At 42.7% G+C, this 27,206-nt stretch overlaps 1 protein-coding gene across 1 annotated transcript; it reads right to left on the reverse strand.

Moving 5' to 3' along the window:
- Window positions 1-11,273: 11,273 nt before the first annotated feature.
- On the reverse strand, window positions 11,274-26,777 carry LOC148527320 (aquaporin-2-like). Its single transcript, XM_088469256.1, has 4 exons — window positions 26,418-26,777; window positions 19,443-19,607; window positions 13,052-13,132; window positions 11,274-11,474 (listed from the first exon to the last, which is right to left on the reverse strand). Exons 1-4 carry the CDS (start codon window positions 26,775-26,777, stop codon window positions 11,274-11,276), a joined length of 807 nt encoding a protein of 268 aa, XP_088325382.1.
- Between the last annotated feature and the right edge of the window lie 429 nt (window positions 26,778-27,206).

The following is a 27,206-nucleotide window of genomic DNA, read 5'->3' on the forward strand; positions in this document are numbered from 1 at the left end:
AAATTTTTTGTGGACTGGATGGCACAGTCCTTAGCTGGTTCAAATCATTTCTCACTGGCAGGTAACAGAGAGTTTCTTCTGGAATAAACTCTTCATCACCAGTGCCACTTCCATGCGGTGTCCCACAGGGATCTATACTATCGCCCATGCTTTTTGCAGTATACATGCTACCATTGGGTGAAATAATCAGACATCATGGCCTGGTCTACCACTGCTATGCAGATGATACACAACTGTACCTGTCCTTTGATCCAGGTACAAAGGACTCAATAACAACCGTAAATGGCTGCCTAGTTGAGCTTCAGGAGTGGATGAGTGCCAGTTGGCTGTGACTGAACCCTGATAAAACAGAGGTCCTTATGATAGGATACAAGACAGGGCTACAGCATAGCCAACCAACAGGACTTTCGCTTGGGGGTTCAGAATTACAAAACACTGAACATGTGCGGAATCTTGGTGTTGTCCTGGATAGAGGCTTGACACTTGAACATCAGGTATCAGCCACAATCAAATCCTCATTCTTTCATCTGAGGAACATATGCAGAATCAAGCACTTAATTCCCTCAGAAGATCTGCCTAAAGTCATACATGCATTTATATAATCACGCCTAGACTACTGCAACGGCCTCTACCTCGGTCTCCCAGCAAAAGAATTGCACCGCTTGCAGATGGTACAAAATGCAGCTGCCAGGCTATTAACCAACCAGCCACATTCCAGTCACATAGCACCCATTCTCAACTCCCTTCACTGGCTGCCTGTCAGATGGCTAATTGTTTTCAAGATTGGCTTACTAACTTACAAAGCCCTTCATGACCATGGTCCAGGGTACCTGAAGCAGCTTTTGATTTCTTACCATCCCTCTCGATTACTGCAATCCATTGACAAAGGACTATTAACAGTAGCTAGAATCTCACGGAATTCGTCTGGGGGTCGAGCTTTCAGTTTTGTGGCTCCAACCTTTTGGAATTCACTTTCCCGCCCAGTCCGAGAGGCCTCCACTCTAGAATCCTTAAAAAATAGACTCAAGACTTACCTCTACACCCAAGCATTTCACTAATGTCCCTTGTTTAAGCTTATTTTGTATTTTGAACTGTAAATGTAAAGCACTTTGAGTCCTTTAGGAGAAAAACGCTATATAAATAAAATTATTATTATATAACATTTCCCTATAGATGCAAAATCTCTGTTCAGCAGTTGTTCAACTTTCATGGGGAGAATGATTGGAAACTTTTATAGTGGGTGAAAATGGACCATTTTAATAATATTAGCTCATCCCAGGCAAATTAGACCAACTATTCAGCTAGCACCTCTATAAGAATTTTATCTGGCTGGATCCTTAGATATGTGAATGACTGCGCAGCTCAAGTCAATTACACAAATCCAGAAAGTTCTGGTATCCATCCCCAGAGATATAGCAACAATTTAGTAGAATTAATAATAAAGACAGGCAATCTTCCATATTTTGTGATTTTGTCCAAAACCAATAATAAAGTGAGGTGTTTTCGCCATTTAGGTGGTGAAAAAACAGCACTTATCATTGTCAATAACTGAGATTTGTAGTTTTATCCAATATGATCAGCAACATTGGTGAGAATCTTGCCAGCCTTATTGCCCCAATGCCAGTAGTGGTTTATAGAATTTCACACTTTCTGCAGTGGATGATGAGCCAGTGAAATAGGTTGCCGAAGAGGGAGGCCAAAAAAAGAGCAGTTAGAGTGGAAGATGAGATAAGGAACAGCATTCAGGATAGATTAAAGTGGGGAAAGGTGAGTTAGTGGAGACCAGACAGAAGTAGTTGAGGTGGGAGATGATGAGTATTAAATAAGAGTTTTGGTGGGTAAAAAAGGGCCTGTTCCTGGAGATGTTGTGGTGATGGAAAAAGCAAGAGTGAGAGAAATTTTGAATGTTCGGAATGAAGGTGGGGGAGAAGTCAGTGCCGCAGACTTGTGAGGAAATTGTTATTAACAGAAAGAGAGGGTGGAGGTGTGGGGGGCCTGGAAGGAGGGAAGACAATTAGTTTGATTTTAGTCATGTCTAATTTGAGAGTGTTAGCAGTGCACATACATGATGAGAGGCAAGAAGAGATACTAAGGAAGAGAAGTCAGGGGAAGATAGGTAAATTTGATCGTCATCAGCACCGGCGGCTCCTACCCTCTTAGATGAGGGTGGCTGCCGCAGCCGAGAAGGAGCATAACATACCGGATTCTGGCCGGGACCCGGCACCTGCACAATGAAACTGACAGGTGCCAGGACTGGCACATGCGCACTAATGGCGGGGAGCCATGCATGTACCTATCCCCAGCTTCCAAAGGGCTGCATCGTCTGCAGCTGCAAAGAGCCGGGTAGGGCTGTTGGAAAGGCAGAGAAGCCCGGACTAATAGTCCCAGGGGGAGGAGACTGCCTGTTGTGTATGTGACTGGCAAGTAGCACTTCCAATGGGAAGCCACTGCCAGTCACAGTGTAGCCAGTGCAGTCACAGACTGCACTGACTACAGTGAGTTGACGGATTTTACTGGGGAGGGGCAGCAGCCCCTAAGTAAAAACTGCCACTGGTCATCAGCATAAAAGTGGTCTTTGAGACTGAAGTAGCTGATACATTTTTTTAAATGAGGGGAGTATAAACTGAGGTGTCACACATCCGGGTCTGGATCACCGTTACCGGGTCTGGAGGTGTCACCTTACTGCAGTGGCCTCGCGGTCTGCCCGTGGCATCCCTGAGATGGGTTGGGTATGATATGCCGGTGCATGAGATGCCGGCAGTTCAAATACTAATGCTGGAATCAAAATCGTGCAGAATCCCGGCAGGGGCCGGTAAGTACCCTAACTCTCTCCCCTTAACCCTAACCCTCTTTTGGTGGTGCCTAACCCTCACCTCCCGCCGGTGGTGCCTAACCCTAACCTCCCCCTGATGGTGCTTAACCGCCCCTTCCCGCACCTTAAACCTAGTCCTCTCGGGGTGGTGCCTAACTTTAACCTCTCTCCCCAACCTAACCCTAACCCTCCCCTAACCCACCCGTGAGGTCCCTAACCCCCCATCCCCGGGCTAAGCCTAGTATACTTACCTTTGGGGTGTTGTCGTTCAGGATGCCAACATAATTATCTTGATCCCTTCAGGATCGCGGCATCGCCTTCCTGTCGGGCGTAGGGATTTCAGCATCGGTATACCAACGCTCGGCATCCCGTTCACCGGCATCTTAACCGCATCCCCCTGAGACCTGTGATCACTCATTTATACATGTGGCCAGCGTCCCACTCCCAGCAGTTCTCGCCGTTGTGAACCATAGGTATCACCCCCCCTTGATGTGATCACATACCCTGCTCTGCCAACCAGCTTCCAGCAATTTCAGTCACATGTTTCAACCAGCCTATCTGTGTTTACAACATCCTATTTAAATCATGGACTGCTGACAGCACATTGCCAGTACAATTTCTCTCACTGAAAATTAGCAACTTGGCTCCTGGTTCTGTTTTGCATTCCAAGGGGTAAATTTAATAAGAATTGAGTCTGGGAGAGTATGCTTTTTTTAAAATTTTCGATTAGCTTCACCGAAACTCGGGTGATTTGAAGCTCCTGAGACTCGCAAATTTACAATGAAGTGAGTTTAGCTGAGAGTGAGATGGCCGATGGTGAAGCAGAATGAGATTTCTCTCTCGAGTAGCAGTTTTTGCAGGAGATTTCTCCCTCGAGTAGCAGGTTTTACAGGTGATGACTCTCCTGAGATTGCAGTGTCTTCTCTCTGCAAAACTCTCCCGAGCAAGCAGCCTGCACATATCAATGAGATATGTGTAAGCTGCTTGTGTTCTAGCCTGTATAAAAATGGGATAAAAGTTTGAAAAAAAAATGACATAGGGCTTCCCCCTAAAGCTTAACCACGACCGGACTTGCCAGCCAGTCCTGGGTCTTAAAATTATGGGGAACAAAATGAGTAGGATTCCACTGCAATTTAAGAACCAGCACCAGGCAGCAGAGCCAGACCTGGCTTTAAATATAGGGTGAAAAAATTTAGAGTGATATCAACCCTATATTTAAAACCAGCTCTGGACCCTTTCTAGCGGGGACGGGCTGATGCCACAGCCAGGGGAGCCCTTTCACCATGCCCCCCAGCTGCAGCATCAGTCCTGACCGCTAGTCAGCCCAGGCCAGGGATCTCTGGGGAGTTGGGGCCCCCCCAATAAAGGGGTCCCCCTCTCCAGGGCACCCCTGTCCTAGGTTGATAACCCGGGGCTATCCTCGCCACCCCTGGGGGGTGGGTTGATAGTGTAGGTGTAGTGTTAAAAATAGAATGAACAACATTGTCTTTACAGTACCTTTGGGGTGTCGTCGTTCGGGATGCCAGCAGGTCCCAGCAAGCCTCCCCCGCATGCTGGTACTTGGAGAACCACAAGTACCAGCATGCGGGGCATTAAGGGGCTGCTGGTATGTGTAGTTCACCTGTAAACAAATGTGTAAAAAAAGACACACACACACACCGTAAAAATAAAGATTTATTACATCCATACACACTCACACATACTCACCTGCTGCCAAATGTTCACGTCCCCTTCTCAACGCAAAATAACCAATGGAAGTATCTGTAAAAAAAGATCCAATACTCACCTTTTGTCCCACGATGTTCTCCGCAGTAATCCAAATAGGCCCCAGACACACTGTATCTACACGCTACAGCATGTAGATACAGTAACGCTAATGACAGCTCAGGAAGAATGAAGTATCATTAGTGATGGGCGCGAGCCAATCAGCGGCAGCTTCACATTAGCGGCCTCTCATTGGTTGGGACCCACGTGGACTTAGCCAATGAGCGGCTCCTCCACGCGGGTCCCAGCCAATCCCGTCCCGTCATTATGCAGCATCAGTCTCTGCCACTGGTCTGCATGAGGAATAGTATAGCCAGGCCATCTAGCTTCATTTACACTGCAACACATACTGTACATCTAGCCCAAGCGGTGCCTACCCCAACCAATAAACATCACATGAGTAGAGGGTGAAATACAGATCCTTGGAGGATGCCGACAGAGGAGGAGGGTGATGTAGAAAATGAAGGGTTAAGCTGGGCATACACTATACAATTATCTGTCAGACATCTGTCCAATCTGGTTGGTTGTAATGAAAATCTGGTAATGTATGGGAGAAAATGACAATCAACCATTTGCTCACAAACACTGGAAAACAGACAAAAATAGTCATTCAGACAATTTGGGTAAAACAAATGAATTTAACTAATTTGAACAATTGTTTTGTCAGTTTTTCAGTGTTTATTTAAGACCATATGATCGACTGTCATTTGCTCCCATACATTACCAGGTTTACATTCCAACCAGCTAGATTGGACAGATATCTGACAGATAATTACATAGTGTATGCAAAGCATATGTGAGGTAAAAAGTGAAGATTGGACAGAATCATGGAGACCAATGGAATAGAGAGTTTAACCACTTAACTGACGATTATTTTTTCCAAAAGTCACCTCAAAAATTGTTGATTTTTAAAAAAGTTTAATTTAGTCTAAAAAATATAATATAACATAATTCAATATATTTGTGAGAAAACATGCATAGGAGTGTCTAGGGGCTCCCTCCACAATGCACATAGCTTCCCATTGCAAAAGTGTTCAGAGTCACAGTGTCACACATCTGGGTCTGGGTCCCCGTTACCAGGTCTGGTGGTGCCACCTTACTGCTATTGTGTCCCTGCTTGCCACCTGCGGCATCCCTGAGACCTGTGTTCACTCATCTGTAAACGTAGCTGGCATCCCATTTGAGGGTTTCTTAAGTGAATGCCTACCATCTAGGACCGGCCCCACTGACATCACAAGTGATGTCAGTGGGTGGACTTCTTGCTCTGTAAGAGCAAGAAGTCCACTGGGACTTGCGGCAACGAGACCCTACCACAAGGGTCTCGTCGCAAGTACGATAGTCGCGATGGTCTTGACCATCGCAACCATCTTCCTGGCCACTCGCTATAGCTGTGGGTGGTCATCAACAAAGGAGAAGCACCAAGCGTGCGCCTGTGTCCCATAAGTAAAGGGCCGGCTGGCTCATCTCTTAAAAGGTGGTGTAACCCCCAAAGTGCACTCAAAAAAAATGTTAAATTATTCTTTTCTGTGTTGTGAATTGTGTGCGTTGTAGCCGCAGGTCCATCACCAACGGAGCAGCGCCAAGCGTGCACCTGTGTCATAAATCAAGGGCCGGCTAGCTTGCCCGTTAAAGGGTGGTGTAACCCCCAAAGTGCACTCCAAAAAAAATGTAAAATTATTTTCTGTGTTTGTGTGTGCCTTAGCCACACGTATATATCAATTATTATAACATAAATGGAGGACCAAACTTTGTCCCCTAAAAATAAAATAGGGAAAGATCAAGAACCACTTCCTCCTAGTGCTGAAGCTGCTGCCACTAGTCATGACATAGATGATAAAATGCCATCAACGTCGTCTGGCAAGGTCGATGCCCAATGTCATATTAGAGGGCATATAAAATCACAAATGACAAAGTTCAGGAAAAATAACATTTAAATCATCTGAGGAGAAACATAAACTTGCCAATATACCATTTACGACACGGAGTGGCAAGGAACGGCTATGGTCTATCCCTATGTTCATGACTAGTGGTTCAGCTTCACATGACAATGGAAGCCTTCCTCTCGCTACAAAAATCAACTGAGTTAAGCTGGCAAAAGCACAGCGAAGAACTGTGCGTTCTATGCATTCTAAGAAGATATCACAAATCCCCAAGGAGAGTCCAAGTGTGGTGGCAGTTGCGATGCCTGACCTTCCCAGCACTGGACGGGATGAGGTGGCTCTTTCCACCATTGCACATCCTCTGCAAGTGCTGGAAGGAGCACCCACAGTCCACTTGCTGATATGCAAATTGAAGATGTCACTGTTGAAGTACAACAGGATAAGGATACTGGTGTAGCTGGCACTGAGGAGGAAGTTGGCGAGGAGGATTCTAATGGTGATGTGGTTTGTTTAAATCAGGCTCAGGGGGAGACAGTTGTTGTCCGTGGGATGAAAAAGCCCATCACGGTCATGCCTGGGCAGAAGACCAAACATTCCACCTCTTTGGTCTGGCAATATTTCTATCCAAATCCGGACAACAACTGTCTTGCCATATGTACCATATGTAAAGGTGAAATAAGTAGGGGTAGAGACGTTAACCACCTAGGAACATCCTCCCTTATATGTCACCCGCAGCGCGTTTATAAAAAGTTACTGTCAAGTTCAGAAACTTTGGCTAAGACCGTAAGCAGTCCAGGGACACCTAAATCCCTTTGTCCTGTTGTATCCAAGCGCCTGCAAACCACACCGTCAACTCCCTCCTTGTCAGGATCAGAAGTAGTCCTGCAGGCCATGTCACTGGCATGACTGACTCTCCTATCCGGGATTCCTTCGGAGGATCCTACATTGCTACGCCTACTGCTGCCACTACTGCTGTTGCTGCTGGGAATCATTCATCATCCCAGAGAGGAAGTAGGAACACCACTACTTTTACTAAACAAAAATTTCTGGCCACTTTCGTCATTCAGCGACTGCGTGCCGAAGACTGGAGCACCAGCAAACACTCTTGAACCTGCCCCGCCATCACCTGAAGCAAGAGGTTGTGACTGGGTGGAACTCAACTCTCTATATACTTCAGAGGACGGAGGAGCAGCAAAAGGCCATTCAAGCTTATATATCCACTCAAGCGCAGTGGAGAATGATTTCCGTGTTGTGCAATGTTCTCCAGCCCTTCGAACTTGCCACCCGTGAAGTCAGTTCAGACACTGCCAGCTTGAGTCAGGTCATTCCCCTCATCAGGCTTTTGCAGAAGCAGCTGGAGAAAGTGAAGGAGTAGCTAAGACGGAGCGATTCCGCTCGGCATGTTGATCCTTTGCAGCGCCCGTATAGATTTACTTGACAGTTTTTCTATCTTGCACATCACTCCTAGATAGGCCACGTGTTTGTGTGCGCCAACTCATGTCGCTTAGAATAGTCATCCAACTACCTCAGTGCAACCTTTTGGACATAAAAACACTATTGTGAGGTGTGAGGTGTTCAGAATAGACTGGAAATGAGTGGAAATTAAGGTTATTAAGGTTAGTAATAGCATAGGAGCAGAAAAACCCACAAATTCTGTGATTTTAGCTGTTTTTATGCTTTTTAAAAAAAAAAATACAGATCCAAAACACAAAACCCAGAACCCAAAACACGGAAGGGTGGTTTTGGCAAAACCAATCCAGATCCGAAACCAAAACACAAAACACGAAAAGTGGCCGGAGCACACCCCTAATTTCAACAGGTCAATTCTGTTTACTGGTATGTAATGATGACAACCCTGGTATGCAATTATAGCCCTCAGCTCTAGTGGTTACAACAATGAAGAACTAAAACCTCTGATGTCTGAGATAGAAGCCAGGGATCTTTTCCAGTCTGGATAAGTACATCTGCACTGTACTGGTACTAGAGTCTTGCTTCCTTGGCAAAAGCTGATATTTGTCCTAACAACCAATGTAAAGACAACACTCAGCACTCCAATTGATGAATAAGCCTTGTCTAACAATACCATTAGCGATGAGCCCTGCTGCCATTTTACACATTGCAGATTGGCCTATGTAGTACTCTCTATTTTCTTTGCTATGGGCAGAGAAATTTAACTAGTTTCAAGATATTAGAAAGATTAGGGAATCTTGAGACAAAAAAACCTGGGTGCCACTACTTGACAGGGCTGCACAATTAAAGAATTGACATGAAAGAACACCTATAGAAATAAATGTAACCAATGTAATACTAGTACTACTAATATTAAGTAGTATATGGGCTAAAATGTGTTCTTAATTGACTGCTGTTTTGTTGGTGAAGTTAATGATTAATTGATTTATTGATTGATTATTTATTGTTTGACTGATAGGTATTACAAAAATACAAATAAAAGCAAATAAAATCAGGGTTTTTAATAAAGACAGATTAAAAATTAGGCATGGTTATTTAGTCAGGTATGATAACAAAAAGAAAAAACAACAGTAGCAACCAAAAGAAATATAGATTAGGCCAGGTGTAGGCGGTCTGTGGCACTCCAGCTGCTGTGGAACTACACATCCCAGCATACCCTAACAGCGAAACTAAGGCAAACAAGTGCTCCTCTTTTGTGCCACTGTGCCAGCACAATTGCTCTTATATATTTACTTTTTCAGAGTGTTTGTTGTACATCTCACTTCTGGGAACCTTTTATTCAGCACAACTGATATACTACTTTATATACAGTAGTTTATTAAAGCAAATAAAATGACATAGCACACAGTAAAATTGACAAACTATACAAGTATACAAAACAATTACATTTTTAAGGTGTTTCACATAAAGGTTGACAAACATGTTTGTCAATGGCAGTAAATGAAAATGATACAGATGATCAGACCATCATAGGAGACAATTAGTATATATCTTATCTTATACAATCTTATACAATGCTTAACATTTTTCCTTTTACAAAATGTTTTACTATTATTCTGTAAATCCATGATAAATTTCTACTCTCATGACATGTAATTGGCAGTCAGCAGATGTCTATACATTAGCTATTATATTTTACAGTCGGAGAATGGGATGTTTATTGCTTTTGTAATATTTGACCTAACAGTTAAAATACCTATAGAGACCTTAACCACCTAAAATGTGCCATTCATTGTTGGTGGTATTTTTTTAAGATATGATAAAACACACCGTTCTGCTTTACTTAAGTTCAAAACTCCTACAATCCAATATGTAATTTCCGAAATCCTTAAAGGGACGACTGTTGCGCTCCACTACCCTGCTAAGGCGGGCCAGTTTCAAACACTAAAAGGTGTTTTTGATGCCCCTCCACCCTTCTTATTTAGAAAAGAGTCAATTACGTTACGTTTGGAGCCTTTCAGAAAATCAGTCAGATCAGGTGAACATAGCATCAGTAGAACTATGGGCAGGGGCGTTTCAAGAGAGGAGGGGGCCGGTGTGCAGTCTCTGTCCGGGGCCCCCTCCTCTCTCTCTGGCGCCCGGCTGCGCACTGAGCGCAATGCCGCACCGGTAGACTCTGGGCACTAGAGTGTGCCCAGGGTCAACAGCGCATGTGCAGGTCACCGGGAAAATGGCGCCACTGCCATTTTCCCAGTGTTTTCCCTACTGCGCATGCACAAAATGCTAGGAAAATGGCAGTGGTCGCCCATTTTCCAGGCGATTTCCAGGCGATTTTGACAGCACTGATACTGGCACCGACGTGGGACTCCGGCGGCGGATATATATGGGTGCACGGTGTGCGGTGTGGGCCCTCCTGGACTCAGGGGCCCGTGTGCCCCGCACAACCTGCACCCATTATAGAAACGCCCCTGAATATGGGATCTCAATAAACTCCACTCAAAATGTAAGGTGTTGGGTGAAGTTCATCTCTAATGAGAAATTTGCTGTTGGCCAAAACAAAAACAAAACAATGTAGAATAAAATAAACAAAACACAACTGGAGATTATTAGTGCAATTAGCTCGAGTAATCTTGTACAAATCACATTTATGGAAACCTAATACTGTACCTCCTGAGTCTTGGAAATATTTAATATGTGATACAGTATATTGGCATGTGTAGAGTTGCTAGGGGATACACCATACAGTAGCTCAACCCTATATTACAATGTATAGACAAACTTCCCAGTATTTGTGTGCTACATGGAGTTCCGGCAGTGTTTTTCTTGCATGCAAAAACAAATTGCATGTGAAGCCCTTGCATCGCAACATTTGTGGATTTGTTAGTGGTTACCCAACGCAGGGACATTAATATCAAAATGTAAATATGGACTTAAAAATAATAAATTAGTTGAATGTGAAAAAGGTGGCACAATATGCTATAACACATAGAATCCAATAAAAAGTTTGCTTTTAGAAGTCTGACTTTCACTGGACTGATCAAAACTAACACTGGATTGAATGCTATGAGTTAGAGCACGTCTGCTATTTCTACTATAATGTTGAAGTTATTTATACTGTTTTCTTATATGGCATTTTATTTTCTGCCTACAGGATTCAAATATTTCAGACATATAAAATAAAAGCATATATCTTAATAAATATGTGCCCTTATTATGTAATAATGTGTGCTCAGAATAATAAAAATTCCCTACCATTAGATAGCAGCTTAGGTTACTATAGATATCTCTACTTCCAAAAATTGCTATCCAATACTTCTGAATTACATGTGAAATATGTTTTTGTCCTTCATGCATGTTTTCTTCAAGTACATTACAGCACTTAGTTCTATTCTACATATTCCCAGGGGTTACAATGTTTGAAGTTCCATTGACTTTCTCCTAGGCTGTTCTTGTCTCTCCTCCCATTCTTCTTCTTCTTCCACCACAGGTGGTATTCTTCCCAGGAGGATAGACAACTTCTCAGAAAAGCTTTGCTCTTGGGGACACAAGACATAGTTGTAGATCAGCGATGCTAGGATGGCTCCCACTAAAGGTCCTATCCAGAAGATCTGCACACAAGAAAAAAAGATACCATATTAAACTGTGCTCTTCAGTTGTTCCTAGACACTAGGGCCAACAAGTGAAACATAATAACGCATAAGAAAACATGCCAATCTGTTCTTGGGAAAGGGGAAGCAAACCTATTGTAAAACATGTCTTGTTAGGTCTTATGGGGTCCATACATCTAGCGTGTATTGGGGCAATTCCCCCTTCTGCCGACACAGGGGTCCCCATGGGGATCAACATGTTGAACAATCTCAATTCCCCGAATCTGACCTGAAAATTGTCAGAATCTGCGAGTCAGGAACTTTTAACAAGCTGAATTTACCCAATTCCCTGTAGGATCGCTGATCATCGATGTCCACGAATCTGCGTTTTTGATTGCAGATCTGTGTCGGCAGAATGGGGAATCGGGCCGTTGATGTATGGTCCGCAATGGTCTGTGTGTAAATGTGAGACAGGCCCCAAAAGGGTGAAGTGTCTGTGTGAATAGTGAGCTTATTATTATTTATACTTATCTGAATCAAAATATTAATAAAAATGCTTCCACAGCGGTCATCCTCTCACACGATGCTGAGAGCGTCTTCAGTAGAATCACTTGGCAGTTTATGTTTTAAATATTAACAAAATGTGGCCACCTGACCCGAGCAATTTTCTAACTGGCATATGAGCCCTTTACTTCATACAGATATGTACTGTAATAGCACCTGAAATGGAATGCAGTAGCTCTTTAAAGCAATCCTGTCCTTTGTGTGATAACACCCCTCTGCAGTAACATGTAGTTTTCCACGACTTCACAACTGCTTTGATATTTGTGGGAAGAGGATTATGCATACATGCCTACTCTCCTGGAAGTTGCGGGAGGCACCCGATTTTTGGGGTAACCCCCTGCACCACAGGAAGAGTAGGCATATCTCCCACATCCCGCCTACTTCCTAGTGAAGTGGACAGGATGGCGAGATTTTACGGGGAATTTTCGGGTCTGCGAGTAGGGGGCGGGGCTAAAATGACGGAAATTGCATCATTTGGCCCCGCCCCCTGCTCACAGACCCGCAAATCGCAGCCTTTTTCCGGTGGTGGGGCTGGGCCTAATGACATATGCAGTCCGGGCCCCGCCTCCCAAAGGTGTCACAGAATCTACTCTCTGGGGCTTCTCCCGGGGAGGGGAATTAGAATGTCGGCAAGTATGGGATTATGTGGGAGTTCAGAAGCGGAGCTACCTGCCAATTATAGTAACTAGCTTATCTGTGTACACAGAGGTGGTTGTGTTACTAGCCCACACCTAATACTGTAGTTCAGCGTGAGGTCCTTCTCTAGAACTGTGTGAGCTATAGTGAACCATATACTATATAATGTGGATGGTCCAATATAATGGTGACAACCAGTGGTGTATAAGAGAGGAGGGGGCTTTCGTGCAGTCTTTCCATCGGGCCCCCTCCTCTCTGTCCAGCACTGCACTGCAGCGTATTAATGAGCACTAGTAGACTCTGGAGCTGTGCCACAACCTAATGCACATGCGCAGGACTGCAGGGAGATGGCGCTGCTGAGTCATTTATGATTAAGTAAGATGTGTATATCGTCTTACCCAATGTGTGCTGAAATTTCCTACAATCAGCGCTGGTCCAAAGGAGCGAGCTGGGTTCATAGAGCAGCCGGTGAAGTAAATCTGAAATCCAACAAAAAAGAACAGTTTATATTTGAGATAATGTATCCTCTAGAGTAAGTAATATTTATGTTGGTGTCTGCTAATATCCGTATCATCTACAGTAAGCAGCACTGTTTATAATTTCCTTAAAACACGTAATAATTGTATTCCTATTAAGACTGAAGAAATCACACCTGTATTCTTGGGTAATCACCAGATACAATTTATACATATATTAGTTAGCATCACTTGCACACAACAATAATAATCAATGGCCGGATAATATCCAGCACTGGGCGTACAGCTTATACCAGATCGGTTGTCCACATAGACCACCAGTCTCTGAGACCTTATATAATTTTTTTTAAAATCCCATGAGTCTGAGCACTAGGGTCAGAGGAGCGTCTGCCGATCTCCGATTGGAGGAGCTGATCACACTTTGACACCTGGAGCTCAGCCTCATGGCTCAGCAATCTCTACTGTCTGCAGTGCTTCTTCCATAGACTTTTGTTGTTCAGCTGTGACTGTTTGTGCCAGCCGGGGAGGAGATCAGTCATCATCGACATAATGTCATAGTTGCCAACTCTCCCTCATTGTCAGGATGACTCCTTGAAATTGTAGCAATCTCCCTGATTCCCTGAAGAGCCTAGAAATCTCCCTGATTGCACCTTACCCCCATTATAAGCTGTTATATAAAAAAAACCTTAGATATATATATTCAATTTGGATTATTAGTATAATTTCCCTGCATTGGTTATAATAAGGCACAATGATCCCTATGGCTACATGCATTTTCTGAAAAGTATCAGTGTGTTTTCATCAAAAAGTAGATGTTACTAACTGCTTTGGGGCTCATTTACATTAGGATGTAAGTCAGTATTACAGCACGCCCCTCAGATGTATCAGTACATGCACTCTTTACCACCACGCTCATAGGTGCTGCTTTCACAATCTCCCTGAAATGCTTTTTCAAATGTAGACAAGTATGCATACTGTGCAGCAAGTACAGGGATTGTAAGTCGCGTATTTCTGTATAAGGACTTGGTCCATACTTGCCTACCACCCCAGAACGGCCGGGAGGCTCCCGAAGATCGAGTTGCGCTCCCGGCCGCACCTAATAGAAGACTAGTCTGCCGGACTGTTCACCGCAAATCTGCGCACTTAGCTGTAAAACCAAATTTATTTGCGCAAACCTAAGCATGTAAGAGTATACGCGGGGCAGATTAGCACCTCTGCAGTTTGTATGCTGGGTGTTATCATTTATATATGTTTCATTTCACAGGTTACGTACTGTTGATTGCAGTTTTCAAGCAAGGAGATCAGCAAGAGAATAGCAAAATCAATAGTTCTTAAACTCAAGTTTCTAGCTTTTCCTCAGAACAAAATAAATTAGTATATAGTAAAATTCTAATATCGATGTGTGCAAAGAATTATTGAGAGTGTTTTACAGATTATGATAGGCTGTAAAAGTAAATGGCTGTTTCACACAGAATCTAAGACACAAATTATTTCCTCCATCTGTTTCTGTGACATATTGTTGGAAGAGCTATTTATTTTCAGCACCTTGCGAAAATTATTATACATTATTTTAAAATGTTTTCGGATTACTATTGATCTATTTTAGCGTACATTATCTATCAATGCACATGTATTTGTTAACTGGGGGGCGGTATAAAATGCTGATACCAAAAATGTGCATGTCGACATAGAGTTTCCGGCCAATTGTAGTCCTTAAATTAACCACAGCCTAACTCTGACTCTAACATGGACTGCCATTCACAATGTCAACATTATGGTCATGTCGACATAATGAAGGTCAAAATTTTGAACATGTCGACATTCCGAATGTCAAGATTCTAAATGTTGACGCAATGACAGTATACCTTTAACTGCCCCTTGGATTAGTTTGCAGAACACTGTATAGCATGTTACACAATCTGATAATGTAGCTGGTAAAAGTGTATTACATAATTCTAGGAGTTCCTCATGAAACAACATTCTTAGATTGGCTGATTACCCAAACTAGGTTATCTGAGGGAAAGGGGAATTTCTGTACAAATCATATCAACATATTTTCTGACATTAAAGTGTTTTTTTAGCAGTGGGTACAGATCCCCTTGCAGCAGGTGGTAGCGCTAAGTAAAGTTACAATACACGGGTTTGGTATGTAAGTTCGACATTCAGAATGACAATGAGAATGGAAACACTGTGAGGTCGAGCACGGCATGCCGACGTGTTAATAATGTGATTTAAAGCATTTTACTATTGTCAGGATTACAACTTCTGACATGATGGTAAAGCATCATATATGAAGTTGTAGAGTCACAACTGTTAAAATGCTTTAAATCGCATTATTAACATGTCGGCATGCCGGGCTCAACCTCACAGTGTCTCCAATCTCATTATCTGCATATTAAATGTCAAACTCGCCACTACATCCCACAATGCACTACAGTACAAATCCCCTTGTAAGAGTGCTGTATTTAGCTGCAATACATAGAGCCATTTGTCTGAATGCGGCCAATGAGGGCTTGTACCCACTGCCACAGGGCCGGCTCCAGGGGTCTGAGCACCCTGTGCCGGGCCGGTACACTGCGCCCTGCAATCGCGACTGAAATTGGGGGCTTGGCCTATGGTAATGAAGTGACGCCTCCAAATAACGTCAGGCTGGGGGTAAAGCACAGCCCTCCATCACTGGCTGGGCTTCCCCCAGCCTTCTCGCGTCAATGAATGGATGCCGCGCGCATGCGTGCTGCATCCATTCGCACTCCGGGGGTCCGGCACCGCTGCACAGTTGCGGCGGTGGGAGTCCCCAACATCCCGATTTGACCACCCGCGGGCCACTTTGGCCCACGGGTGGAACAGCGGGAGAGGATGTTGGGGAGGGGTGCACCCTCTATGGGTGGCACCCCTGTTCCACCACACTTGTCGAACACCCCTAGATAAATGTATGTTACTAATATTTTGAATGCTAGTAAAATGCTTGTAAATTAATATAATATTACCCATTGTTCTAGTCCACCATACCCACTAGAGCTGTTATAAGCATTTGCAGTTGTTGAGGTAGCATTCCGATAATGTTACGGTTTACAGAACACATCTTGTATTATCCATGTGTATAATTATTGTGAAAAGTTAAACTGAGCTCCATACGCAGGGCCGGCAAGAGCTAAGCGGGGCCCGAGTACTTGGGGGCGTGGCCAAATTTGGGAGCTGTGGCAAAGTTTCCTCTGAATTATTTTTTTTAAATACTATGTGCGACATTTGCCCCCTTCAGCAGCTGATTTAAGCCCTTCCAACAAGCCCGGGCCCGGTTAATCAGTACCAGCACCCTCCTTTTGGCTCCCCTGTCTATGCGCTAAAAAATTAAAGTAACAACTACATGTCAAATGCATTTGGCATTTGTTAAAAAAAACACTAATGGAAGTGGTTCCATGGACTTAAGAATAGCATACCCCCACAGTTATACCTGTCTTACAGTAAGTGCAAGAAATCCCACCCAAAATATCAACAAATTTAATGTACTCTGTTACATATAAAGATGCTTATGACACCACAATCTCAGTGTGACACAATCCTCACGTGACTACTCAAGTTATTGGGAGCGCTGCTTCTTCCAATGACTTAAAATGTGCAGCTTCTCCCCTGCCTTCATTCCTTTTCTCACATTCAGGCAGATGTACTAAGATCTGCAAAGTGATACATTGGAGAGTGATAAACTACCAACCAATCTGCTCCCAACTGTCATTTCTCAAATACAGCCCGTAACATGACAGGAGCTGAGTGGTTGGTAGTTTATCACTCTCCAATTTATCACTTTCCAAATTTTAGTACATCTCCCCCATTAAGTTACTGCCACTGTCACATGCAAATCTTAATTGATTGACATAATGACATGAGTATACAGGACAATCATAAGATCAGCACACTCATCTCTTGCTAATGAAAACATTCTAGCCATACTGTGAACATTCAGATGATTTGATTGGCTAATTAACAAGACACACGTGGCCAAGCAGAAGATGAGGATTGAATCTGTTATATAATTCTGGATAATGCCTTTCAATTATATGGTCAGTAGATGTCTGAACTCTCTGTATAACTAACACTGGTGGGAGGAGTTTAGAGCAACTGTTAGTAACTGTAATGTAACTGTTACTTAGCAACAGTGTATTTTGGTTACTCCTTTCATTAGCACCAATCTACAGAGACAGTGGCAAGATCCAGGAGGCATTTTTTAGCAATGCTTTGTGAAACCATGTGGCATCTAATGGACCAGGGCCATAACAGGGCTGAACAGTGCCCTGTGCTGGCCCCGCTCCCTTTGCACATGACGTCACGTATAAGGGGCCCCCACCTCTCAGTCCAGCAGTTGGCAGCGCCCAGAGTCTATAGTGCATGAGCAGGTCTCCGGGAAACTGGCAATGGTGGGTATTTTCCCTTTACTGCACATGCGGAATAAACAACGGGAAAATGGCCGCAGTGGCCATTTTCCAGGCGTTTTTACAGGACTGACACCGGCGCCTACATGGGACTCCGGAGAGGTAAGTATAATATTGGTGAAAGGTGTGCGGTGCGGGCACCCCCTTGACCCAGGGGCCGGTGTGCACCGCACACCCTGCACCCATTATAAATACGTCCCTGGCAGTGCCGTATTACCACCCCACGTTACCCATCCACCTTCCCCACTAACTTAACCAATCCTTTGCCTCGCAAACCACTTATTTGGACAATCATGTCTGTGATATTGTTCAATGCTTGTGGCCGCAGTTGGTTGGGCACAGAATCACACTTTTCATACTCTAGACCTGGCCGGCACATGACAGATCCAAAATGCTAACACAATGTAGTGCTCAGAACCTGATTCAGCAAGGAACACACAGGAGAGAACGCATGCACTTGGCCAATGTTTTTGCACTGTGCATGCATAAGCATCGCACTGCGCGTGCGCAAACTTACCAGTGCGATTAAATTATTGTACGCAGACTACACACAGTGTGTACGCAGACCCTTCCGAAAATGATTGACAGGAAGTGCCGTTTGTTTGTGGCGGCATACGCAGCCATACCGCAAGCTGTACACTGGAAGAGCCAAATTCCTGCGGCAGGTCAGGTCAACCACTATTATGCTAATGGCTCTGATGGTCTCGATGTAACCGATGTTTACGCTATCTTGCGTATTGGTCAGGCTGTAAGTAAAGGGAGATGGGTGGCTTAATATGGGGCTGGGCGTCTGCATCTTGTGCTGCGGTCTCCGTGCATATGCATTGATTAGCATATTCTCTGCTAGTGTGCGTTCCTTGCTGAATCAGGCCCCTAGTCACATACACCGTATTAAGCTGGGGATTCAGCACTTCTGCTGTGCACAGTATGGCAATGATTACATTGGGAAAAGGGGTGAGATGGATAACATTTTTAGCAACTGCTGTCAGAATTGTTGTGATCCATAATATTTCCAATAAGACAATGATGGATTTTATTGCCTACTACCTGCTTGGGGGTCTATTCACTAAGGACCTGATTCAGACCCGGTCGCTAATTTGCGCTCGCTCGCTCTTAGCAATTTTCGTCCATCTGTGCATGCGTATAATTCGCAGTGCGCATGCGCAAGCCAATCTTTGCGATCTGATTTTGGTTGCTCGTAAGCCACTATCAGGTCGCTGCTTTGAGTGACAGATAGTGCCGTTTGTGGGTGGTAACAGGGGAAGGTGCTTGTGAACGGGGGAGTGGATGTGCAAACGCAGGCATGTCAGGCTGCCAAAACGTTGTTTAAAGGGCGTGCATAATTAGCAAAGTAGCGTCATTGTACACGTCACCTGAATGTATTTCAGCCCGCACTGATCGCAGTGCTTGCGGTGGGGAAAGGCAACCTCAAGGGCTGCGAGCAGCTCCGATACCTTCGATTTTACTGATTAATCCTACAGTTCCCGGAGATGACGTGTGTTGCGAGTGGCAAAGGGGGCGTCTTTAGACGCTTTCGAGTGCACTTTGCCATAGCTCGCTAAAACATAGTGGGCGTCCTTACGCGACGCAGTGCGAGCACTTCATTTAAATATCCGGCCCATTTTTGCCAGCAAGTGGCCGCAACTTGCGAGCAGGTCTGAATAAGCTCCTAAGTCTTGGAGAGAGAGAATAGACCACACTTTTTTCTGTTTCTTTTGTTTTGTTTTACTGGAAATGGATTTATTATTTAATTAGGGATATTGTTATTTATTTTTTCAAAATATGCTAATCTTTAATAATAAAGTTTAGCTTTGTAAATAGTAATTTATTTATTTATAATATAAATTATATAAAGCTGAATCCCTCTAATAAAATATAACAGCACTTACCCCAACCAGGTGACCCAGCACAACTGAGAGACCAATAGAAATTGATGGGGATCCCACATTGTCATCGCGTCTGTTATCCGTAGAGGCGTATATACAAAGCACAAGCTGCAGGGTTAGGATTATTTCCACGGTGACGGCTTGTCCTTCTGTGGCGTTATTGCTTGGCTGAAAGAGATGTATCAAATACTTAATTACATTCCATATCCCAAAGGCATTTGAATGTGATCACATTACTCCATGTTTACCAGTTTACAGACACAAAAGTACTTTCATTATGATAATGTCATTTTCCTGTTCAGTATAATGTTTCATTCTTTACTGAATTATCCCCATTATAATATCATATTGCAGCAAGCATTCTATGTATCAAAGAGAATTAAAAGATTAAACCAAGTTTATCAGATCACTAACACTAATATTATTTTATTTCTAATGCTGTGTCTTAAGCCCAGGCTATGGATAATGTTAAACAATGGCTAATGTTAGCATGGTGTCTTAATAAAGAGGTGCAATATCTATGGATGAGAGGTTCGGTTTTGGCTCGGATTTTCCAGCCAAGTTCGGATCTCAGAACGAGATGAAACACATAATTTTTCTGTGCCAAGATGTCCGTGTGAGATGACGTTTTGCCACGTTCTGAGATCCGAACTTGGCGGGAAGATCTGAGCCAAAACCAAACCGCTCCTCTCTAATATACACACCAAAATGTAACAAGAAATACAGATGTTTGCCTTAGATATATTTGTGAACATGGTTCTTTTGTGTTCACAATTGAATATCTTATTTGAAAGCAAGGCAGCACCTAGTAGTAACATTATCTTTGTACATAGTAAAGGAAATTAAGTTTTGTAGTTAAATAAAGCAATTATTTTACAGACAATATAGGAAATGTGTGAATGTGACGTGGTATGTTCTCCTCCCCCTCACATAACAGGTGAGTGTCCTTCACATGTTGTGTGTCCCAACTAGCAAAACCTTATGCTTAGTGCTTTAAAGTTGGAATCCATGATACTCATGTGACCTAATCGCCCTGTAGGATCGGGTTCTACTCTTGTAAGTATATATGGGAGGCAGGGCAAGCCCTGGGAAGCCCAAATGGAGATTTCAACGCAGTCCTCACTTTAGGGCTCTGTAGCAGATGCATTCTGTGTTGGCTTTCACTCTGTAGTCATTATGCTATTGTTATAGGGTATAAATGTGTAAGTTATTATGACTGCATATGCAGCAATTGTTATATAGCTAAACTGTAAGTATTTTGCGTTTTTCTTTTTGCTATGTTTGCACTGCTTCTGTTTATGTACTATGGGCCTGATACAGAGTTGTATGCTAATGCTCCTGTAGCTTCAATTTTCGCAGCTGTGGATTCAGAAGATATGCTAATGCAACAGCAGCCGGGACTTGTACTGAGACACCCACCAGATCCATCGTAGCTGTCCGCAACTGCACACATACGCAGCATCGGACCCAGATCATGCAAACATCGACCCTTTCAGTGCGTCTATGGTCACTCAGAATGGCCACTGTAACTCAGATGCCACAGCCATGTTAACTGTGTACGGTAATGTACCATGGCGCATGTGCAGTTCGACCCAGACGCATGCACAGTGGCAAAAAATGCTCCATTTGCAAAAACATCAGCATAACATACAGCTCTGAATCAGGCCCTTAGTTACTGGGTTTTTTCATTGACAGTATTACGACATGATACTAGCATGTAGATACTTAGGGGTATATTAACTAAAGTGAGTTTTTAGCAATGGAGATGTTGCCCATAGCAACCAATCAAATTCTGCTTAACTTTCATTAGTAAACATGGATCCAGGGCTTCCTGCAAGAAAATATTCCCTAGTAAGAAAAAATGTAGGGCTTCCTGCAAGAAAAGATTCCCTACTAAGCATGGATCCAGGGCTTCCTGCAAGAAATATTCCCTAGTAAGAAAGATTTAGGGCTTCCTGCAAGAAAAGATTCCCTAGTAAGTATGGATCCAGGGCTTCCTGCAAGAAAATATTCCCTAGTAAGCATGGATCCAGAGCTTCCTGCAAGAAAAGATTCCCTAGTAAGCATGAATCCATGGTTTCCTGCAAGAAAAGATTCCCTAGTAAGAAAGAATTTAGGGCTTCCTGCAAGAAAATATTCCCTAATAAGCATGGATCCAGGGCTTCCTGCAAGAAAATATTCCCTAATAAGCATGGATCCAGGGCTTCCTGCAAGAAAATATTTCCTAATAAGCAAGGATCCAAGGCTTCCTGCAAGAAAAGATTCCCTAGTAAAGAAAGAATTTAGGGCTTCCTGCAAGAAAAAAATCCCTAGTAAGCAAGGATCCATTGCTTTCCACAATAAAATATTCCCATGAAGGAAAGGATTTATTGCTTCCTACCATAATAGATTCCATAGTAAGCCAAAGATCCTGGCCTTTATACAAAAAAATATTCCATAGTAAGCAAGGATCTAGGGCTTCCTACAAGAAGAGATTCCTAAGTAAGCATAGATCCAGTTCATCCTACAAAATGAGATTCCCTAGTAAGCAAGTATTCAGGCCTTGCTACCAGGCAAGAGTTCCTAGTGAAGTACTGTAGCATGAAATGTACCACCAAACTGCTAAAGCACTGTTGTGCTTCTATATTGTACAATAAAATAATTTTTCAGTCAACGCAAGTCAATACTTTGTTGAAGTACTAAAGCTGTTTAAAGCAAAGACCTTTAGAGATCCATCACTAGAATGAGCTAGTTTGCATATCAAGAGGACAATCCAGCTTTGAAAAATGTAGATTGTTCCTATTGAATTGGAGGGGCATTTATTTTATGGAAAGAAGAGGCAACCGTGGATTTGTTGATCTTCTAAAATTAAGATTACATGTTCTTGTGAAAGAGTATATTTACCATTAATATTAGTCAATGATATATACAATAGTTACAGCACAAAGATGGGTCTTACTTGGTTTAGGAATAACCACAATGTTAGTTCTAAGAAGATCTAAAGGAATGCTTTACTTGTCTACCAGAAGGGAATTTGCCAAACAATTCAGGAACAGAAGTCTTTTACAAATCTTACAACATTCTACAGATAAACCACCTGGTATAGGGGGCTTGATGGCTATCATTTATTGACAAACTAATTCCATCACTTCTCCTGAGACTTCTTGGAGTAATGTTGTTAGGAAGTTGTTAAGCTGAGGAAACACTTATGGTAAAAGTGCTTCATGGAGACAGTGCCTATAAATGTAATTCAAAGACTCTGCAAAGTGAAGTTCTAAATAACATTGTAGAATGGTAGGGGGCGTATATAATAATGAGCCTTGAGAATTGTGGGTAAGAGTATCTGACTGCCCATTTGTTTGGGATTTATTCTCTGAGCTAGCATTGTGTTCTGTATATGCTTCTTGGTGAAGAATTAGTAATCCACGAATATGTTCAGGAGGAGACTGACTTTGTCTCTCTGAGAAGAAAGTGTTGTCATGAAATATTTGGCATTACCCTGTTGAGGCTGCTTTTTGGCTATATTTATGATGTGTTAAGTCTTGGTTTCTGATAACCTCTAGTATATCAACCAGGCTCACTCCTTGACTATAATTTTCCTGATCATGGACTTGAAAATATTCCAAACAAAAGGGATGGAAACATCAAGTGTGCATCTAATATCAAGCAATTCGTGTAGGGATTCTTTGAATTTTTGCAAGTGAATTGAATCTTGAATTAGAGTGGGATGTGTCATTCACTTTTGATTCTACAAAATTTCCATCCGTTAAATTAAGTTTCAAAACAGTTCCTTGGTAAGACTAGTTAATGGGTTGTATACAGATATGCCCTCATACAAGACACCACGTGGGGTGAGAATCCTGGTGTGAGTGAGCCGTCAGGTCCCATGTGATTATGTCAAGTAAGAAACACATCAAACAGAATACAGATGGTTCAAAAGATCATGTTTTGACATTTGAGAGTTTTGACAGGATTTGAGAGCTGGGTGTAAACACCTAATGATAATATTAATAATATGGATACTATCTAGCCATGAATAATACCTGCAGCAGTAATACAAATCAATATTTCCTACAGTATTTATATGAAGAAGATAGCGAACTTTCCTAGCGTAATCATGTTTATCCATGTGGAAAACAATGGCAGACATGTAAATGGAGGAATACAGACTGTAGTATACGTGGCACAACTCTGGGGACAAAAAAAGGATCAACCTACAGTATGTATAATATAAAGAAATAGAATGTGATGGAGCACCAATCACAGCTCCTGTGGAGCTTTCAAAATAGTCATCATGGTTTCAGCATATTTACTGCTCAGAAATAAGTCCCAGAAATGTTATCCAATTAAACATCTATACTAATGCAAAGAAGCCCAAGTATATTCATATTCTACAGTAAATTATGTTAATTTATATGAAAATTCTTGTCTACATCTGTGCTCCCTACAGCTGAACCTCAGGATGATCATCCCAGGGGTCATCGTTAGGACAACTTCAAGTAATAATTTAGATTAGTTGCGATAATCAATGGGAGTTGTTGAAAAAAAAAAATGAATCCAAAGATATAATTGAAAACTAGTAATCAGCCCATTAGTCTCTATAATTAATATATTGCATGTGACATATGCAACCATATGAATGAGGTCATGATACCAATCTAGAATTCCACTAGAAACACTTGCCTGTATACTGCCAATTACACTTTAACATGGCCAATGAGCAGGGGCGTACTGTAACTAGGTATTTGGAGGGAATCCGTATGATATACCGCCGACCGCATGGCGGTTGAAGTCCCGATAGTGGAAGCCCGGAAGGGGTGAAGATCCCTAAGCTAAAAAACTAACCCTATTCTACCCCCTAACCCTAATCCTCCTTTAGGGGTGCCTAACCCTAACCTTCCCAAGTGCCTAACCCTAACCCCCCCTTCCCTGCAGCCTAAACCTAAGTCTCCCGGGGGGGTGCCAACCCTAACCTCCCCTTCCCCTAGCCTATCCCTAACCGCCCCGGGGGGATGCCTAACCCTAAATCCCCCCCTGGAGCCCCTAACCTAACCCTCCTTTAGGGGTGCCTAACCCTAACCTCCCCCCAAGTGCCTAACCCCCCTTCCCCGCAGCCTAAACCTTTGTCTCCTGGGGGAGTGCCTAACCCTATCCTCTCCCCGGGGGTGCCTAACCCTAACCTCCCCTTCCCCTAGCCTAGCCCTAACCCTCCCAGCGGGGGGGTGCCTAAACCTAAATCCCTCCCTGGACCCCCTAACCTAACCCTCCCACCCCTGCAGCTGTCCGTGCCCGGTCACCCGACTTACCTTCAATCGGTATGCCGGGTGTCAGGCTCCCGGCGTAGGTGTAATGACAGGTGTTGGGATTTTGACGCCTGTCATTAGCACCTTGCCGGGATTAGACAGTCAGGAAGCCGGCGGTTGGCATTGCGACCGTCGGCTTCCTGACTGCATCCCATTTGAAGGCCCCATAGCAAAAGTTTGTCAGGACCCCTATGTACCACCCAGTGGTGAAAATGTATACAACACATTAACATTGACAAGGAAGATGGGCCCCCCTAAGCTCTGGATCCCATAGCAACACTTATGCCAATTAGTATGATCTTCACATTCTCTGTAATATGTTTCTGATAGATCACTTCTTTCACATAGCCTAAATGTGTGAAGTATCTAAATTATTATTGTTAAATAATGAAGACACAGAATGGGATGAGGGATGAACGTGAATAATAAGTCATACGTGTTGCATAGGAAGTATTGCCAATTGTGTGTCACTGAGCTCTAATTGTCTTATGTATAATGTCCTCTATGTAATCAGACACAATGTAACAGTTTAAAATCGGGAACATGTGTACAGTTTAAACTCCTTAACGTTTCAAAGTTAAATATCATCCAGGATCCACTTTATGAATGCCTATGAATAATGTTGGTCCATCTAGTTGTCACCACTTTTTTCTAAACAGGATGATTTTTTCAGTAAAAGGCTTTTAAAATTTGGCATTCTAACGTTAACATTTAGCAATACATTCTGCAGTCTCCGCCGTTACAAAGAATTTAATTATGTTGTCTAAGAAAACTCTGAGATATAATCAGGTTCAGCTCCTGGCAATGTTTCTTTTTTGGCTTTTATTGTGTATCTTTCTTATTATTTCTTCATAGTTCAACAATATTTTCACAGACATTAAGTTAGGATGTACAAGCAAATCGCATTATTTTAAATCTCTCGACACATATCACAGGAAAGACTCTCAGTTTATTAACTAGACTAAAAATACTTTTACAATACACAGCTATAAGCAAAAGTCACATATTTTTTTGCACTGAGAATATTAAAAGTCAGAGAGATATATTTTTTTGAAATGCACTTTATAGATTACATACGTTACAGTTTTCAGACAAAATTTAGCTTTGGATTGTTGTTTGTTTATCCCACTGAGAAAAATCCATTTTGGTTAAAAAAATGCTATTTTCCAATTAAAACATCTACAGTATGTGGTTAAAACAAATACAAAAGTTGTCTATGTTATTAAATTATGCATATGGACCAAATTCTGTATTCGCCAGTGGAACCGAACTGCAGAAAGCGCTCCGAATATTATATATATATATATATAATATATATATATATATATATATATATATATTATATATATATATATATATATAATATATATATATATATATATAAGTCCTCAAAGTGAAGGCACTACTCCTTGTATCAAGGAGTAGTGCCTTCACTTTGAGGACTTGTTTGTAGAGGTATCAAATGTGGATACTTCCATGAAAGAGCACACCTGGGATGACTATATATGGACAGTGCATAAGCCTACATTTGCATATATATATATATATATATATATATATATCTCAAACATTGCTGTAATATTACAATGCTTATCTAAGGTAAGCGTCAGGTGGCCCACCTTGTTTTCTCAGTACCCCCGCGTTGCTAAAGCTGGCACTCCCATACTTATTGCTTGTTGGTTTGTTGGTAACTTACCCCATTAACACCAAAGCTGCCATGAAATTCTGCAGGTGTGAACTCGTAGAGTAAACCAGCGCCGATCGCTGCTCCCAACATCTGGGCACAGACGTAACAAACAGCGCGGAAGAGGGAGATCTGAGATGACACCAGGAAAGCCACAGTCACGGCTGGATTCAGATGGGCACCACTGATGTGCCCCACTGCCTGGACGAGGGTACCTATACCCAGGCCAAAAGTGACGGCGATCTGCAGTACTGATGGTAGGGCTGACGGCCAGCTCATGGTGGAGCCCAGGCCAAAAAATACAAATAGCAAAGTGCCCAATAGTTCTGCTGCAAATGCCCTTGTGAAGGGCCCAGTGCACATCTCCTTCATTGTGAGTAGTTAATGTATCAACAGGAAATGATAACCTGGCAGATCCTTTTTCAAATGTTTGCCTTCTCTTGATCTCAATTAATGATATGTGTATGAAGACTGTAACAAATTATATACAAGACAGGAAGATTGCAGTGTTACAAGGGGTGGAACCCAGCTCTCAGGTAATAGCTTTCATCCATCATAGGAACAAAACTTTCCAGCTCCAGGCTGCTGCAGTGACTCCTCCTCCACTGTTATACGTAACATAACTCAGCAGCTGCTCATAAGTGAATATTAATGGCCAGAAGAAGGTGATTCAGTTGTGTGTCCATACAGATGTAGTCTATACTAAGAGGACTGTAAGGATAAAAGGGGCTCCGTTACCCTTTTATTTTATTGGCGTAAAATACGCATTTTTGTTCCGCACATGTGCAAAAGACTTACACT

Source organism: Taudactylus pleione, unplaced genomic scaffold, assembly GCF_031769625.1.
Source record: "Taudactylus pleione unplaced genomic scaffold, aTauple2 ptg000089l, whole genome shotgun sequence".
NCBI lineage: Eukaryota > Metazoa > Chordata > Amphibia > Anura > Myobatrachidae > Taudactylus > Taudactylus pleione.